A 17,854-nucleotide genomic window follows, 5' to 3' on the forward strand; every position below is an offset into this window, starting at 1 on the left:
GTAAGCCGCCCTGAGTCTTCGGAGAAGGGCGGGATATAAATGGGATTAAAATAAATAAATAAATAAAAATAATGGAAAGAGAACTGGAAAAAAAATTGGAACTTTGATTTTATATATGGTGATTGCAACAAGATTGCTCTATGCACAAAAGTGGAAGGACGCCTCGATTCCCACCATGGACGAATGGTTACAAAAGCTGATGGAATTAGCAGAGATGGCCAAATTGACTGCGCTGATAAAAGAAAAGAACATAAGTACTTTTGTTTCTAATTGGAAACCGCTTCTGGAATTTGTGCTTGAGGTGGGAAAAAATGATACCGTGATTTTGGGTTTTACCGATTAGACTGATTTGCCGATACAGAAATGGCTAGTGCATACTACTGTAGAAACGTAAAAAGTTGAGATTTGATTTTAATGTCTGATTTTACTGCAACAGAGAGAGTCGGAGGTCAATGCCTTTTGTTTTTTCCCCTCCCTTTCTTCACACCTTTTTTGTTTCCCCTTTTTCTACCGTTGTCCCCTACTATTTGCTTTTGTATTTTCGCATTTTATGTTACAAATGAATAAAACAAAATAATAAAAAAGCAGGGACAAGTACGTTTTTTGCCACTGAAAATTGAAAGACAAAAAGAAAGGAAGGACATTCAGTGACATTACAAAATTGGCTAGGACTGAAATTAGTGCGGTTTTTGCATGCAGGTGCAGCAGTAATCTTCAACCTGGGTGGCTTATAACCATTTTTTCACACAACCACTGCAGCATCAGATTCAGATTCAGAATAGAGCTGGAAGGGACCTTGGAGGTCTTCTAGTCCAACCCCCTGCTCAAGCAGGGGACCCCATACCATCTCAAACAAGTGGCTGTCCAGTCCCTTCTTAAAAACCTCCAGTGATGAAGCACCTACAACTTCTGGTGGCAAGCCGTCTCACTGCTTAATTGTCCTCACTGTCAGGAAGTTTCTCCATAATTCCAGGTTGCTTGTCTCCTTGATTAGTTTCCATCCATTATTTCTTGTCCTGCCTTCTGGTGCTTTGGAAAATAGATTGATCCCCTCTTCTTTGTGACAGCCCCTCACACACTGGAATACTGCTATCATATCACCCCAGTCCTTCTTCTCTTTAGCCTAGCCGTACCCAAGTCCTGCAAGCGTTCTTCACCATGTTTAATGTAATTATAGACAGTCGTCAATTTACCACCATTCATTCCGTGAATGTTCAAAGTTACCCCTGCACTGAAAAAGTGACTTACAATCGTTTTTCACACTGGTGAGTGTTGTGGCATCCCCATGGTGCCTTGATCAAAATGTAGGTCCTTGGCAACTGGCCTGTGTTTATGAGAGTTGTACTGCCCTGAGGTCAAGTGATCATTCTTTGTAACTTCCCAACTGGCTTCTGACAAGCAAAGTCAATGGGGGGAAGCCAAATTCACTTAACAACCACGTTTCACTTAACTGCAGGATTTGCTTACTATGGCAAAAAAAACCTGTCTTGCTTAGCAACAAAAATTTTGGACTCAGTTGTGGTTGTAAGTCAAAGACTACCTCTACGGCTTCCCAAGATCTAGACATCCTTCAGATACATGGACTTCAGTTCCCAGAATTCCCCAGTCCACACGGTTATTCCTGAGAATTCTGGGAGCTGAAGCCCACACGTTTGCAGCAGGTCAACTCTGCTTTGCGCTGAACGTGAGACTGTCGTGCTGGTTACTGTTGCTATGGAAGGAAGGATTAAAACTGGCGCTTGAAAGCAAAACTGACAGTTGAAAAGTGTCACTTAGTAAATGACAGAAGAGTTGGTGAATTATCCACTTAGGGGTAATTGATTTTGTGATGGAACGGAGTCAGGTGTCGGAAATCTATGGGAATTTGCTGAGAAAAGATGTAAGGGCTGGTGGCTACAGGAGCCACAGTGTAGTCCTCAACTGAGAAGCGAAATGTCTTCAAAGAAAAACAAGAGTCCAGTTGCCTCGTGGAAAAGCACCTTTGGGATAACTATGACCTGGATGACCGGGAATCTCCATAGACATGCCACAGCTTACAACTTTTTGTTTAGTCACTGCTTGAAGTTACAATGACACTGAAAAAAGTGACTTATGACCAGTTTTCACACTTATATCCGTTGCAGCATCCCCAGGGTCACATGATCAAAATTTGGACACATGGCAACTGGCATGTATTTATGATGTTTGCAATGTCCCGGGGGTAACATGATGTTCTCTCCCAGGCTACGTTGAGTCGTTATGCTCACAAGGAGAAACCCCTCTTCCAAGAAACAGGCAGGAACCGCAAGAAAAAAAACAACCCCTTTTATTCTCACAGACCTGAGTCAATGTTCAAGGCAAACAAACACAGTTCACAGAAACTCGATCCTCAACATGAACGGTTGCCTTCGTCAAACAGCATCTCCTACATCTTCCCTTTTATAATTCAGCCAAGGTGTGGCTTCCTAATGCTGTCTCCTTTGCCTTTGGAGCCGCCCCATTGCGTTCCTCTGTCTTACTCGCTTCTCTTGCCGGTGTTTTCATGCATCCTGGATATTCCCCTGCTGTGCTTCATCACTGTTCAACTCAGACTCCCAGCACAGCTGCGTCTCAGCCTGAGCGCGAGTAGAGGGGCCAGGCTCCTCGTTCGACTGTAAGTCTTGGAGCTCCTTGGAGCCTTCCTCTGACTCTAATGTCACTCCAGGCCCCTCCTCCTCCTCCTCTGATTCCTCAGACTCAGCTGCTGGATCCACCGGCTGGCGAGGAATCACAACACATGATCCCTTTTGGTGACCTCCCGACAAGCAAAGTCAGTGGGGAAGCCAGATTCTCTTAATCGCCGTGTAACTAACTTAACTCCTACAGTGATTCACTGAACAATTGTGGCAAGAAAGGTGATAAAATGGGGCAAAATTCATGTAACAATTGTCTCACTTAGCAACTGAAATTTTGGGCCCAGTTGCGATCTTCAGTGGAGGACCACCTGTATGCAGTTAAAACCCAATTAAATGTCAGCCTGTTTGTTTTGGTTAAAATCTGCACTTTGCAGGTTTTTTTAAAAAAATCCCATTTATATCCTGCCCTTCTCCGAAGACTCAGGGCAGCTTACAATCTAAGCACAAATCAATGTGCTTAGCAATAGCCTTCATTCTATGTATATGCCTACTTATTAGGGCTTTTGTGAAGTGAACCCGGCTTCCCCACTGACTTTGCTTGCCAGAAGGTTTCCAAAGGCGATCACGTGACCCCCAGGACACTGCAACCGTCATAAATGTGAACCAGTGGCCAAGTATCTGAATTTTGATCACGAGACTATGGAGATACGGCAAAGGTCGTAACTGTGAAAAACAGTCATAAGTCACTTTTTCAATATCGTTGTAACTTTGAATGGTCACTAAATGAACTGTTGTAAGTCAAGAACTACCTGTATAGTAAAGTATAAATAATAGCTATTTCTGTGCTTTCCCTCTGTGTGTGTGTGTGTGTGTGTGTTTGTATACAGGTAATCCTTGACATATGACTGTAATAAAGGTAAAGGTAAAGGTTCCCCCGCACATGCGTGCTAGTTATTTCCGACTGTAATAGTGCCTGCCCATTATGGCCATATTTCGTGACAATCATAAAAAGGGTCGGTCGCATGATGACCTGATTTTACCACATTTTGTGGTACTTGTGAAGTGAATGGTTCACTATGGGTGCGGTTTTGCTGACAACTTGAGATACGTGCTGGTTTTCAGCAAAACCATCGGAAAATGTGGTCACATGATCATGGGACTTTGCAAATGGCCAGAAATACTGCAATGTTGCCGAGCAACCAAAGTTTGGTCACATGACCTGCAGAGTGGGCGGACCAGCAGAACTTGGAACCCAGGTCATAAGTCCCCTGAATGGTGACTAAGCAACTGATCGTAAATCAAGGACTACCTGGATGTGTGTATATGTATGTGTATTTGTCTCTGCATGTGTGTGTGTCTGTCTCTGTGTGTATTCATGCATCAACCTGGGATGTACTTTGAGACAAAACCCCCCCACATCTTTGAAAATATGTTATGTAAAGTATTATACTGCAACTGTCCTACCCTATTTTAGGAAAATTGAGTGATAACTGTGGGGGTTATTGGCAGGTTCTTGTTTAAGAAAAGCTTCCTCTTGTAAATAAATAGATAATGGATGATTATTACAATGGGAAGTTCATGATTCTTTTTGGAGAAGCCAAGAGCAGTTCTGAGGAAGTTTATAATTTTTTAATTATTGCCGTCTGACATAATGTCCCCCTTAAAGCAAAGTATTTACTGGCTAACCCACTGGAGCAAAATAGCTCTGAATAAGAGTTTGGGGTGTTTTTTTTTTAAAAAAAGAAAATATCACAGATGAGTGAGTGCTTTGAGCAGCGTATAAATCAAGTTAAAGGCTGTATTTTGCCATTGTTGCTGAGAGAAGTTAAAGTCAGCTTAAGCTTTTATGTGAAGATAGATAGACAGAATGAACAAACGCTGGTCCACCATAAAAACAAAAGCAATTGTACATGGCTATGGCTCAGTATTGTCCAAGATTAATCTGTCTGAGGGCAGAGGCATTTCTAAGATTCAAAATGAATAAAATAGTCTCTCTGAAGCAGAGTGCCAAGCACTAAGGAAAATTTCACCCTCCGTCAGAGGCAAACGTGCAGGAACACTTCTAATAAATTAGCCAGTGTAGGCGATGAAGCCAGCTACACAAGTGCTGCCATAATAAGGAGCCATGTGTTAGAGGGCATTTTACGTGACAAAGCACTTCAGTTGCTGGTGGGTTGTTTTCAGCAAGCTAGCAATCTGACTGATAAATTATGAAGAAAGGAGGAGGAGGAGGAGGAATAGAAGAAAGAGGAGGAGGAAGAGAAGGAGGAGGAGGAGGAAGAGAAGGAGGAAGAGGAGGACAATGATGAAGGAGTAGTAGTAGGAGGAGGAGGATGTAGGAGGAGGAGAAGGAAGAGGAGGAGGATAATGATAAAGGAGGAGGAGGAGGAGGAGGAATAGAAGAAAGAGGAGGAGGAAGAGGAGGAGGAGGAGGAGGAAGAGAAGGAGGAAGAGGAGGACAATGATGAAGGAGTAGTAGTAGGAGGAGGAGGATGGAGGAGGAGGAGAAGGAAGAGGAGGAGGATAATGATAAAGGAGGAGGAGGAGGAGGAGGAATAGAAGAAAGAGGAGGAGGAGGAGGAGGATGGAGGAGGAGGAGGAAGAGAAGGAGGAAGAGGAGGACAATGATGAAGGAGGAGGAGGAGTAGTAGGAGGAGGATGGAGGAGGAGGAGAAGGAAGAGGAGGAGGATAATGATAAAGGAGGAGGAGGAGGAGGAATAGAAGAAAGAGGAGGAGGAAGAGAAGGAGGAGGAGGAAGAGAAGGAGGAAGAGGAGGACAATGATGAAGGAATAGTAGTAGGAGGAGGAGGATGGAGGAGGAGAAGGAAGAGGAGGAGGAGGATAATGATAAAGGAGGAGGAGGAGGAGGAGGAATAGAAGAAAGAGGAGGAGGAGGAGGAGGAGGAGGAGGAGAAGGAAGAGGAGGAGGAGGATAATGATAAAGGAGGAGGAGGAGGAGGAGGAGGAGGAATAGAAGAAAGAGGAGGAGGAAGAGAAGGAGGAGGAGGAGGAAGAGAAGGAGGAAGAGGAGGACAATGATGAAGGAGTAGTAGTAGTAGTAGGAGGAGGATGGAGGAGGAGGAGAAGGAAGAGGAGGAGGATAATGATAAAGGAGGAAGAGGAGGAGGAGGAGGAATAGAAGAAAGAGGAGGAGGAAGAGAAGGAGGAGGAGGAGGAAGAGAAGGAGGAAGAGGAGGACAATGATGAAGGAGTAGTAGTAGTAGGAGGAGGATGGAGGAGGAGAAGAGGAGGAGGAGGATAATGATAAAGGAGGAGGAGGAGGAGGAATAGAAGAAAGAGGAGGAGGAGGAAGAGGAGGAGGAGGATAATGATAAAGGAGGAGGAGGAGGAATAGAAGAAAGAGGAGGAGGAAGAGAAGGAGGAGGAGGAGGAAGAGAAGGAGGAAGAGGAGGACAATGATGAAGGAGGAGGAGGAGGAGTAGGAGGAGGATGGAGGAGGAGGAGAAGGAAGAGGAGGAGGATAATGATAAAGGAGGAGGAGGAAGAGAAGGAGGAGGAGGAGGAAGAGAAGGAGGAAGAGGAGGACAATGATGAAGGAGGAGGAGTAGTAGTAGTAGGAGGATGGAGGAGGAGGAGAAGGAAGAGGAGGAGGATAATGATAAAGGAGGAGGAGGAGGAGGAGGAGGAGGAATAGAAGAAAGAGGAGGAGGAGGAGGAGGATAGAGGAGGAGGAGGAAGAGGAGGATAATGATAAAGGAGGAGGAGGAGGAGGAGGAGATGGAGGAGGAGGAAGAAGAGGAGGAAGAGGAGGAAAAGAAGAAGGAGGCAGAAAGCAGGAATGAAATCTTGGGGAAAGTTCTTTTCCTTTTTTTTGCCCCTCCCCCTTTTTCTTCTTTTTTTTCTTTTGGGTGGTTTTAAGAATGACATGGGAATAAGAATGAGAAATGAGCAGAAGCAAAATGCTTCCACTCATCTCCGCTTCAATCCTTCATCCCCAAAACAAACAGGGTAAATTTTCAGGCAGATATTTGGGCTGGGTGGGGGTGGGGGGGTTCTGCAGGAGAGTAAAAGGGGGAGTGGAAATAAAAGAGATGGACTTCCTAGAGTGGCTTCTGTTCATTCCGGAGCTTCAACTCTGAACATGAAGCAAAATATTGCACTGTTGATATGCAGCCATTTTACAACTGAATTTCAGCCATTTCAGGAGGTTAAGGGGTGGGATTAGGGCTGAGATGCAAAATGGGACATAAGGGGAACGGCTCAACGTAACAGTTTTTGCAGTTCTGCTAAAGCAACCCAACAGGAATTACAACACCGGAGTTTCTCTTATTTTCGTTTTAAGAGCAGACATGAAAAAACAGCAAACAAATTTTCCTTTCGTATTGTGTGAAGTTTGGAGCATGGGAATTCTTTTTATTGTGGTAAGACCGGCAATATTTCAACCCCTGGCTGCAATTCCTAGCCTTTAGAATTGGCAGAACTTTCAAAATTATCACAAAAGTCATCACTGAATTGCTTCTGAGGCTTTGGGAAGCAAAATTACCGGACGTGTCCTTCAAATGACCTTGTGGAAGAAATAAGTGAAGTCGGTTCTTTAGATAGGCCAAACAATTGGAAGCTAACCTTGCTGCCCCAGGAGATTCTGTTTTTTTTGTGGAGTTTTTCTTTTTTTTTCAGGACAGCATCCAACGGTGCTGGAAAAGATGATTTTGCATGTCATTTTTTTTGTTTCGAAGACAAAGAAATCCAACAAACGCAAAATGGGAGATGCTAGGCAAAAGGGAGATGTGTGTTTTTGTTCCTGATCTTTTGTTTGTTTGCAAGGCACTTTTATATATATGAAAAGCCATCCGTCGTCAGCTCTCCACTAATAGCTTTTGCTTCTATCGTACAAAATCAATTATGCAATGGTGTGTTTTATGAGGTTGTCAAAACGTAGACGTCTCAATAGCCCTGCTATGATTTGGGCATGAAATTACTGACTTAATTAAATGCAACAAATAAGAAATTAATAATTCACATAGACTGTAGAAACATACACGCACTCACAAACACGCACACCAATGTTCACCCACAAACCACAACTGAAGTGCGGCATTATCTTGACGGTAGGTAATTTGAGCCAGATACCTACAACTAGAAAGTCAGTCTGCTGTAGTGGTTAGATCCCAGGCTAGAAATGGGCAACTGTGAGTCTTAGTCTTCCTGCCTTAAGCACAAAGCCAGCTGGGGGACTTTGGGCCAGTCATTCTCTCTAAGCTCTAGGAAGGAGGCAATGGCAAAGCACTTTTGAAATACTGCCAAGAAGACTGCAGGGAGTCACCACAGGAAGTCAAACAACTAACTTTGTTCCTGGGATAAATTGTGCGATGCAATTTTTAAAAATCCCCATCAAAGCACTAGTAGAAATGCCATTTATCTCCTGTGTCATCTCAATCCAAAGGAAACAGCCTATAGCAGTGGTGGCGAACCTATGGCACGCGTGCCACAGGTGGCACGCAGAGCCCTCTCTGTGGGCACGCGTGCCATCGCCCCAGTCCTAAGCCTTCAGCTGGGTTTAGGCTTCTGCCGCCATATGCAAAAAAAAAAAAGGTTCAATCAATCAATCAATTTCAACTCGTGGGAAAAAAAAGATCTCACAAAGTTGGAATTGATTGATTGAACTTTTTAGTCCCACCTAGTCTGTTGTTACCACCACAGCCACACCCACCCAATGGGCCACAGCCACCCAATGGGCCACAGCCACCCAATGGGCCACGCCCACCCGGCACCCGAAGATTCATACGTGGGTTTTGGGTTGCAGTTTGGGCACTCGGTCTCTAACAGGTTCGCCCATCACTGGCCTATAGAACTCATTGCTAAAATTCTTTGGGTCAGCCTTGTGTTAACTGCTGCAGAACACAAGCGCTAATCTAAAAATGTGAGTAGGATTCAGAATTCGGTCTGTCATTGGCTGTTGCCTGTCATTCCCTTGGCAATACTACAGTTACGTTTTTACTGTTTCGGTACATGGACAAAAAGTGACAATCGGCAGATTAAACTTTCTAACACACATCTATGAACCATATCAGAAGAATAGAATAACCAAGTTGGAAGGGCCCTCTAGTCCCACCCCTTATTTAGGCAGGAAACCCTAAACCACAGGTCTGCAACCCACGGCTCCGGAGCCGCATGCGGCTCTTTCAGCCGTCTCCTGCGGTTCCCAGTCCTCTGCCATGTGGAGTCCAAAAAAAAAAAAAAAGTGGGACTAAAAAAGTTCAACCAATCAATTCAAATATGCAGGGTAGGTGCATATCTCGCCTTGGCTCCACTCTTCAGTCAAACCCTGTTCTGCACGCGCATGTGCACACATTTTTTGCAGCTCCCAGGTTTTCCTTTTGTGAGGGAACCGGTTCCGAGTGGCTCTTTCACTCTTTCAGGTTGCTGACCCCTGCCCTAAACCATTTCAGACAAATGGTTCTCCAAAGTCTTCTTAAACTTAAACTTCCAGTATTGTAGCACCCATAGCTTCTGGAGGCAAGTTGTTCCACTGATTAATTGTTCTCACTGTCAAGAAATTTCTCTTTAGTTCTAGGTTGCTTCTAAGGTGCAATCTTTTCGGGCAGCATTATACGGTGAACATTCTGAGCTCGTAAACTTCGCAATTAGTTCTCTTGTTATTCTTACACCGACATTCTTTGGAACAAAGAATCACCAGTTTTAATCACAGTAAATGACACTGAGGAGGAATTCTCCAGATTCTACTCATAATAAGATTTCCAGTCTATTAATTTGATGCAACTTTTTCAGTATGACGGTGCATTTTCTCTCTACTGAACTGGAATTTTTAGGGGTTTTTTTGGTTGTAAAAGGGAGTTTTTTTTCTGGGGGGAAAATATACAAGATGAGGGGGGAGAAATTGATGGGGGGAAAAAAAACCACCCTATTTTCCATGACATAAAAAATGGCACACGAGTAATTGATATTTGCATGTATTTTTTTTTCATCCCCACCAATTTGCTTCTTGTCCTTCAGCTGAATTGTTTTTTTTACAGAACAGATCAATCTCGTTGACGTTCAAAGCAGATACAGCAATGACAAAAGGAGGGGAGGAGAGAAGAGAAGAGGCTGTATAAAACATCAAGAGAATGAAAAAAACAAACAAGCATGGGTAATCAATACGAAGCAGATGTGTGAATAAGATCAAGGCTTGTTGACATCATCGGCCAACAAAGAGAAAAAAGGCAACAGGGGTAAAATGGGTGACTTGGATAGCCCAGACATCATCGCCGAAGGGACATTCTGATTCAAAAATAGAAAATACGAAATTTTGTTAAATTTAATTCGGTAAACGTTTTAACAATCCCTGTAAAAGTAGCTGATTCTTGTCACTCCCAACTGTGGTCCCAAAGTCCAAATTTACCTGACCACTTGGCCAAGATCTAAAATGTGGTCGGGTTTCAGAGGTGGCAGAAAGGAACTGTGCAGATTTTAACCAAAGCATCCCCAAACCAGTCAGTTTTATTTAGCCTGGCATTTAATTGGGTTTTAACTGCGTGCAGGTAATCCTTGATGCAGGACCACAACGGAGCCCCAAATCTCTGCTGTTAAGTGAGACATTTGTTAAGTGAATTTTGTCCCATTTGACAACCTTTCTTGCCCCGGATGTTAACTGAATCACTGCAGTTGATAAGCTAGTAAAACTGGCTTCCCCGTTGACTTTGCTTGTCAGAAGCTCGCAAAAGGGGATCGCGTGACCCCTGGACGCTGCAACCGTCATAAATATGAGTCAGATGCCAAGCATCTGAGTTTTGATTACATGATTATGGGGGTGCTGCAATGGTCGTAAGCGTGAAAAACGGTCAGAAGTCCCTTTTTTCAGGGCCATGGTAACTTCAAACGGTCACAAAATGAATTGTTGTAAATCGAAGACTATCTCTGTAGATTCTGTAAGCTATGGCTTAAATGTCTTTGACTTTATTATCCCCATTTTGGGGGATACTAGAATAAAGTTTTGCTTGTTGCAAACAACTATTGAGATGAGGAGGAGGAGGAGAAAAATCAACGTTTTCTGCATGTCTTTGCAATCTGTGGGTGTCCTTATGTTTGATTCAACCTACATAACTGCTTTACCTCTGATTGTTAGCAAATAATACTAATACTAATACTACTACTACTAATAATAATAATAGTAATAATAATAATAATAAACTTGGAAGGGACCTTGGAGGTCATCTAGTCCAACCCCCGGCTCAGGCAGGAAACCTTATACCATTTCAGGCAAATGGCTGTCCAGTCTCTTCTTAAAAACCTCCAGTGTTGGAGCATTCACCACTTCTGGAGGCAGGTTGTTCCACTGGTTAATTGTTCTAACTGTCAGGAAGTTTCTCCTTAGTTCTAGGTTGCTTCTCTCCTTGACTAGTTTCCATCCGTTGCTTCTTGTCCTGCCTTCAGGAGCTTTGGAGAATAGCTTGACTCCCTCTTCTTTGGGGCAGCCCCTGAGACACTGGAACACGGCTATCATGTCTCCCCTAGTCTTTCTCTTCATTAAACTAAACATACCCAGTTCCAGCAACCGTTCCTCATATGTTTTAGCCTCCAGTTCCCTAATCATCTTTGTTGCTCTTCTCTGTACTCTGTGGGAGAGTTTCAGGGGTGATTTGTAGAGTAAGCAGGTGCCTTTGGAAATTCTCAAGTGTGATGATTTTCTTTTCCTGTCACGGTAGACTACAAGTAAAAAAGATGTAAAAAAGATGTCGAGACTCTAGAAAGGGTACAGAGAAGAGCAACAAAGATGATTAGGGGACTGGAGGCTAAAACATATAGGGAAAGGTTGCTGGAATTGGGTATGTTTAACAAAGAGAAGGGTGAGGGGTGACATGATAGCAGTGTTCCAATATCTCAGGGGCTGCCCCAAAGAAGAGGGAGTCAAGCTATTTTCCAAAGCACCTGAGGGCAGGACAAGAAGCAACAGATGGAAACTAGTCAAGGAGAGAAGCAACCTAGAACTAAGGAGAAACTTCCTGACAGTTAGAACAACTAACCAGTGGAACAACCTGCCTCCAGAAGCTGTGAATGCTCCAACCCTGGGAAGTTTTTAAGAATAGACTGGACAGCCATTTGCCTGAAATGGTATAGGGTTTCCTGCCTGAGCAGGGGGTTGGACTAGATGACCTCCAAGGTCCCTTCCAACTTCTTCTTCTTCTTCTTCTTCTTCTTCTTCTTCTTCTTCTTCTTCTTCTTCTTCTTCTTCTTCTTCTTCTTCTTCTTCTTCTTCTTATTATTATTATTATTATTATGTCTACGTATTTTTCAGGAATGCTAAGCTGTCATCCAATCACTACAGGGCATGTTTGCTCTTACAGAAAAGAGGGAAGAGAAAGAGGAGGAGGAGGATGAAGGGTGCAGAGGAAGATCAGGAGAAGAATAGCGAGTGGGAAACGTGTAACAAATTCACATTTTAGGAATGCTGGAATTCAATATTTGTCCTTGTTGCTAGGCCAAATATATTTCAGAAGAGTCCTCAATTTTCTGATTGAGTCTCCTGTTTTGATAGAAAAATAACCAGAGTAACAGAGTTGGAAGGGACCTTGGAGGTCATCTAGTCCAACCCCCTGCTCAGGCAGGAGGCCCTATACCATTTTAGACAAATGGTTGTCCTATCTTTTCTTAAAAACTTCCAGTAGTGGAGTGCCCAGAACTTCTGAAGGAGAATCATTCCACTGATTAATTGTTCTCCCTGTCAGAAAATTCTTCCTTAGTTCTAGGTTTGGTCCTCCCCTGGTTTAGTTTCCACCTGTTGCTTCTTGTGCTGCCTTCAGGTGCTTTGGAGAGTAGCTTGATGCCCTCTTCTTTGTGGCAGCCCCTGAAATATGGGTATATTGCTATCATGTCACCCCTTTTCCTTCTTTTTTCTAGACTAAAAAAAGGTAAAGGTTCCCCCGCACACGCGTGCTAGTCGTTTCCGACTCTAGGGGCCGGTGCTCATCTCCGTTTCAAAGCCGAAAAGCCAGCGCTTGTCCGAGGACGTCTCCGTGGTCATGTGGCCGGCATGACTAGACGCCAAAGGCACACAGAACGCTGTTACCTTCCCACCGTAGTGGTCCCTATTTTTCTACTTGCATTTTTACGTGCTTTCGAACTGCTAGGTTGGCAGAAGCTGGGACGATTAACAGGCGCTCACTCTGCTACGCGGCGCTCGGGATTCGACCCGCCAAACTGCCAACCTTTAGATTGACAAGCTCAGCGTCCTAACCCACTGAGCCACTGCGTCCCTCTAGACTAGACTAGACTAGACTAGACTCTAGACTAGACATATCCAATTCCAGCAACTGTTCTTCATACGTTTTAGCCTCCAGTCCCCTAATCATCTTTGTTGCTCTTCTCTGCACTCTTTCTAGAGTCTGAACAGTTTTTTTATATGGTGGTGAACCAAAACTAGATGTAGTATTCCATGTGTGGTCTTACCAAAACATTATAAAGTGGTATTAACACTTCACATGATCCTGATAATCAACCAGTAATGAATGAAGTGATTTCAGAGTCAAATAGCCATTTTTAAAAAATGTTCCTGGTCCACAGGTAGAAGAGTAGGAATGGCTAACTCGAGCTGCAGGACCTGTCCTCCCCCAGTATCTTCTCTGTGGGAAATAGACAAAAACTATTCAGGTAGTAATGGAGCTTGCCCACTATGATCATATGTTGCAATGGTTGTAATCATAACAATCTTATCTTTTTTGTGGTGATCATTAAGAGATTCTCTGGCTGCTAAGTGAATCTTCAGTCATTAAGCAAACCAGTGGGTTTGCTATGGGTGGCTTTTTGCCAGAAACTGGATATAAATAAATATAAAATGCAGTCCGATGACCACGGGATGCTGCAACTGGCTGCAAATGTGTCGTATTGTGTCGTATTGTTCACTCAAAGTTCCATCATGTGATAGCAAAAGAAGCTTTGAATTCAGATTATAGGTCCACAGGTGGCACGCAGAGCCCTCTCTGTGGGCACACGCACCATCACCCCAGTCCTAGGCCTTCAGCTGGGTTTTATAAAACCTTTTCGCTTTAGGCCTCCGCTGCCGTGTGCAAAAAAAAAAGGTTCAATCAATCAATCTATTTCAACTTCTTGTGGGAAAAAGAAGATCTCGCAAAGTTGGAATTGATTGATTGAACTTTTTAGTCCCACCCAGACTGCCAATACCACTGCAGCCACGCCCACCCAATTGGCCATGCCCACTTGGCACCCGACGATACATAAGTAGGTTTTGGGTTGCAGTTTTGGCACCCGGTCTATAAAGGTTTGCCATCACTGTTATAGGTCCTCTTTTTTGAGTTGGTTGTAACTTCAAATGGTCATAAGTGGAGGACTACCTGTAATGTAATCCTTACAGGTGTATCTGGAGGATACACTCAAGAAAGTCCAGATGATTGCTGTGAAGGGCGCAAGCAAAGTGGACAGAGCTTCAATTCTACTTTCATGGTCACCATCTTGACTTTTTTGACCATATGCTATGGGTGTCCCTTGGATCCTTATCATAGGTTGCTAAATAGAATAGAATAGAATAAAGCTGCAAGGGACCTTGGAGGTCTTCTAGTCCGATCCCATGCTTAAGCAGAAGAACCTATACCATCTCAGACAGGTAAATGTCTAGTCTCTTCTTAAAAATCTCCAGTGATGGAGCGCCCACGATCTCTGGGGGCAAACTGTTCAATTGATTGATTGTCCTCCTGTCAGGAAGTTTCTCCTTAATTCCAGGTTGCTTCTCTCTTTCAAATTAAGTAGAAACCTCCTGACAGTGAGGACAATCAACCAGTGGAACAGCTTAACCCCCAGAAATCGGGGGCGCTCAATATCATCATAACATAAAAATCCTGCGAAAACAGGAAAACAATAGGAAATCCAGGCCTCACTTACTTTGATATGGCCCAGGTTCTTGGCCTATTCAGCCTACCTAGAAAAGCTACCAGCTTTCTCACCACCCTCCTCTGCCTTAAAGGATGGTTCCCATTCTCCAGGCCTTTAAAAGCCTTCTCCTGCAAATGGACCTGCTGTTACAGACCAAACAAGAAGCCGGTTTTGCAACCATGACTGAAGATCGGACAACATAAACCATCTAGAGATACACTGCACAGGTTGGACGAAGATGACCACACACTGAGGAGGTGGGCTGCACTCCTCTGACAGACAAGCCCCCTTGACCCTCCGGAAGGGATCAGGTGGCATTCATGCTTTTACTTACCTGCTCATTGTCGCTCGCCCACCATTTCCCATACTCCCTTTTGGAGTGAAACACTCTATTTCCGACTTGTGCTGGGCCAGCCTCCTGTCTTTGTACCTAACAAAGCATGACAATGACAGGAGCAACAAAAACAGAAGATAAATGATTGCGGATGTTCTCCTGTCGCAAAACAGTGGTGCACATCGTGGCGGACTTCCAAGGACTATACCAGACAATGGGGCAGAGTCTCCAGTCTCAATAAAAGACTGGAACTACTAGGGGGTTGAAAGGAGGGGTCCTTGGCGCTCTCTGAGTTTGTTTTGTTTTCTCGCGGACGTTTCATTACCCAACTAGGTAACATCATCAGTGCTGCAAAGGCGTTGGGCTTGCTCTCTGTTTATATAGAAGTGGCTTGCCCTGTCAGTGTTGGTGGGAATTTCTTTAGAGGTTCCGTGATTAGGCTCTTGTTAGGCTAATAGCTTAAGCTAATAGCTTCTAGCACTGACGATGTTATCTAGTATGGGTAATGAGATGTCTGCAAGAAAACCACCACGCTCAGATAGCACCAAGGATCTCCAGTCTTTTAGGGGCGGGAACCACATGAAGGTGGTTAGAGGGAACTAGAAGAAAAGTCAAAGGAGAAAAATAAACGTGGGTGAAAAAGGCATAGCACCCTTGGCCTCTTGTACAAGTGCATTTTTCAACTAGGGGTACATTTGGCATACCTTGACATGCAGCTAAGAGTTACAACCACAGAGTAAGACAGTTTGTGACGGGGCTTGGAAATGCACAGGCTTTGCCATCTAAGAAATTAAAGGTTGCCAACACGGTCCCTGTGGAAGGCCTTAGTAGACTTCCAAAATGTAATGATGTTTTTGCAATGCCTGAGCATTTGCGAGCTTACCAAATCTCACCACACTGCAGCATTTTTCCAGGAGATCTCGCAAACCTTTAGACAAGAATGTTGCTGACTTGATTGTTCTCATGAAGCTAAGGTCGTCACTATCATGATTTGCTCATATAATTTGGGAATTTTTTCCAGAAAATATATATATATATATATATATATATATATTTTGGGGGTGGAGGGACTCAGCACCTGAAAAGATGGATGATGTTAATCTAATCCTTCTTTTTGCACGAATAGCAGATAAATTGACAAGTGTGCAGTAATCAGACTGGTTTTTCCCCCCCTAATGACTGATCATTCATGGATAACAACTGCCAAATTTAATTGAGAATGAAGAGTTGCAAGAAAACAACAACAACAACCCGTGAGGTGCTGCTTCTGCATTTTAAGGAATAAAACTGTGCGGATTCAGGCGGATTTGTGCCATCCTTCCATGGGGAGATTCCCATAAGCATCTAAACCACCCTGCCTTCCATCGGATGCTCTCCATTTGCGTTAGGACTCCAACTCCCATAATTCCTGACTGACACGAAGAACCCCCAGACTGAAAAGGTTTGTGGTAAAACATCCAAACAGTAGCTTTGCAGCCAAGCTCAGTGATAGTAATAAAAAAAAATAAAATAAATAATAAAATAAAATAAAAAAATAAAATAAAATAATAAAATAAAATAATAAAATAAAATAATAAAATAAAATAAAATAATGAAATGAAATGAAATAAATAATAAAATAAAATAAAATAAAATAATAAAATAAAATAAAATAATAAAATAAAATAAAAAAATAAAATAAAATAATAAAATAAAATAAAAAAATAATAAAATAAAATAAAATAATGAAATGAAATGAAATGAAATAAAATAAATAATAAAATAAAATAAAATAATAAAATAAAATAAAATAAAATAAATAAAATAAAATAAAATAAAATAAAATAATAAAATAATAAAATAAAATAAAATAATAAAATAAAATAAATAAAATAAAATAATAAAATAAAATAAAAAAATAATAAAATAAAATAATGAAATGAAATGAAATGAAATAAAATAAATAATAAAATAAAATAATAAAATAAAATAATAAAATAAAATAAATAAAATAAAATAAAATAAAATAATAAAATAAAATAAAATAAAATAATAAAATAAAATAAAATAAAATAAAATAAAATAAAATAAATAAAATAAAATAAAATAAAATAAAATAAAATAAAATATAGACTTAATAGCAAAATTCAGAAAGCCTAGTCAAGTGACAGTGTTTGAAGCTAAATCTGTTAGGGCAGGAGCAGCCAACGTGGTGCCTTTTTAAAAGTTTGCTTTGGGGTCTTAAACATTTGAAAGACACCAGGTTGCTGATCCACAGCTTTCTAGGGCATTCCTGTTTCCAAAGCATGCTCTGTGCAAAGCTGTGATAAAAAAACGGCAAGGTCAGGAAAGGCAAACCATGCAAAATGTTAGATTCTGTATACATACTAAGGCAAGTCAGTTCCTACAATGAACGGAAAAGCGGAAGTGGTTGGTTGGCTGACGAAACTGCTGAAAGAGACAAAGGGGGAAGTGAAACCGCTTCGCCAAATATCCTGATACGCATAAAGCTTCGTTCCAGCGGTTAGGAAAGAAAGGCATTGAATATAGACGGGATTAAGAAATGTTAATCACATCTTCGGGAGTAAGTCACAGTACGTTTTCCATGGTAACCTGAAATGTACGGCATCAGTAGGCTAATGCAAGTCTAGCTAGGTGCATTCAGGGAGACCTCGACTTATAACCTGCATACAACCCAAAATTTCTGATGCTAAGCGAGACAGTTGTTCAGGGAGCTTTGCCCCCATTTTTTACGACCTTTCTTGCCACAGTTAAGTCAATCACTGCGGTTTCAAATTAGTAACCTGGTTGTTAAGTGAATCTGGCTTCCCCATTGACTTTGCTTATGAGAAGGTCGCAAAAGGGGATCACGTGACCCCCGGGACATTGCAACCGTCATAAGTACGCATCAGTTGCCAAGCATCTGAATTTCGATCACAGGACCGTGCGGATGCTGCAACGGTTGTAAGTGCGAAAAACGGCCGTAAGTCACTTTTTCCAGTACCATGGTAACTTTGAGCGGTCAATAAACGAACTGGTGTATGTTGAGGACTATCTGTATCCCGAAAGAAAGCAATGTTCAACTAGTTTCCTATTGTTTGT

General features: G+C 42.4%; 1 protein-coding gene across 1 annotated transcript in view; it reads right to left on the reverse strand.

The window, feature by feature from the left end:
• Positions 1-17,854, reverse strand: part of GRM5 (glutamate metabotropic receptor 5) — a gene marked incomplete at both ends in the record, with an annotated part of 252,987 nt that overhangs the window by 6,136 nt on the left and 228,997 nt on the right. Inside the window, one exon of the mRNA XM_083362593.1 lies at positions 14,774-14,869. Within this exon, the coding sequence (XP_083218719.1) occupies positions 14,774-14,869 (96 nt within the window). The remainder of the gene's footprint in view (positions 1-14,773; positions 14,870-17,854) is intronic.

This window comes from Vipera ursinii, assembly GCF_947247035.1.
Source record: "Vipera ursinii genome assembly, chromosome: 4".
Classification (NCBI taxonomy): domain Eukaryota; kingdom Metazoa; phylum Chordata; class Lepidosauria; order Squamata; family Viperidae; genus Vipera; species Vipera ursinii.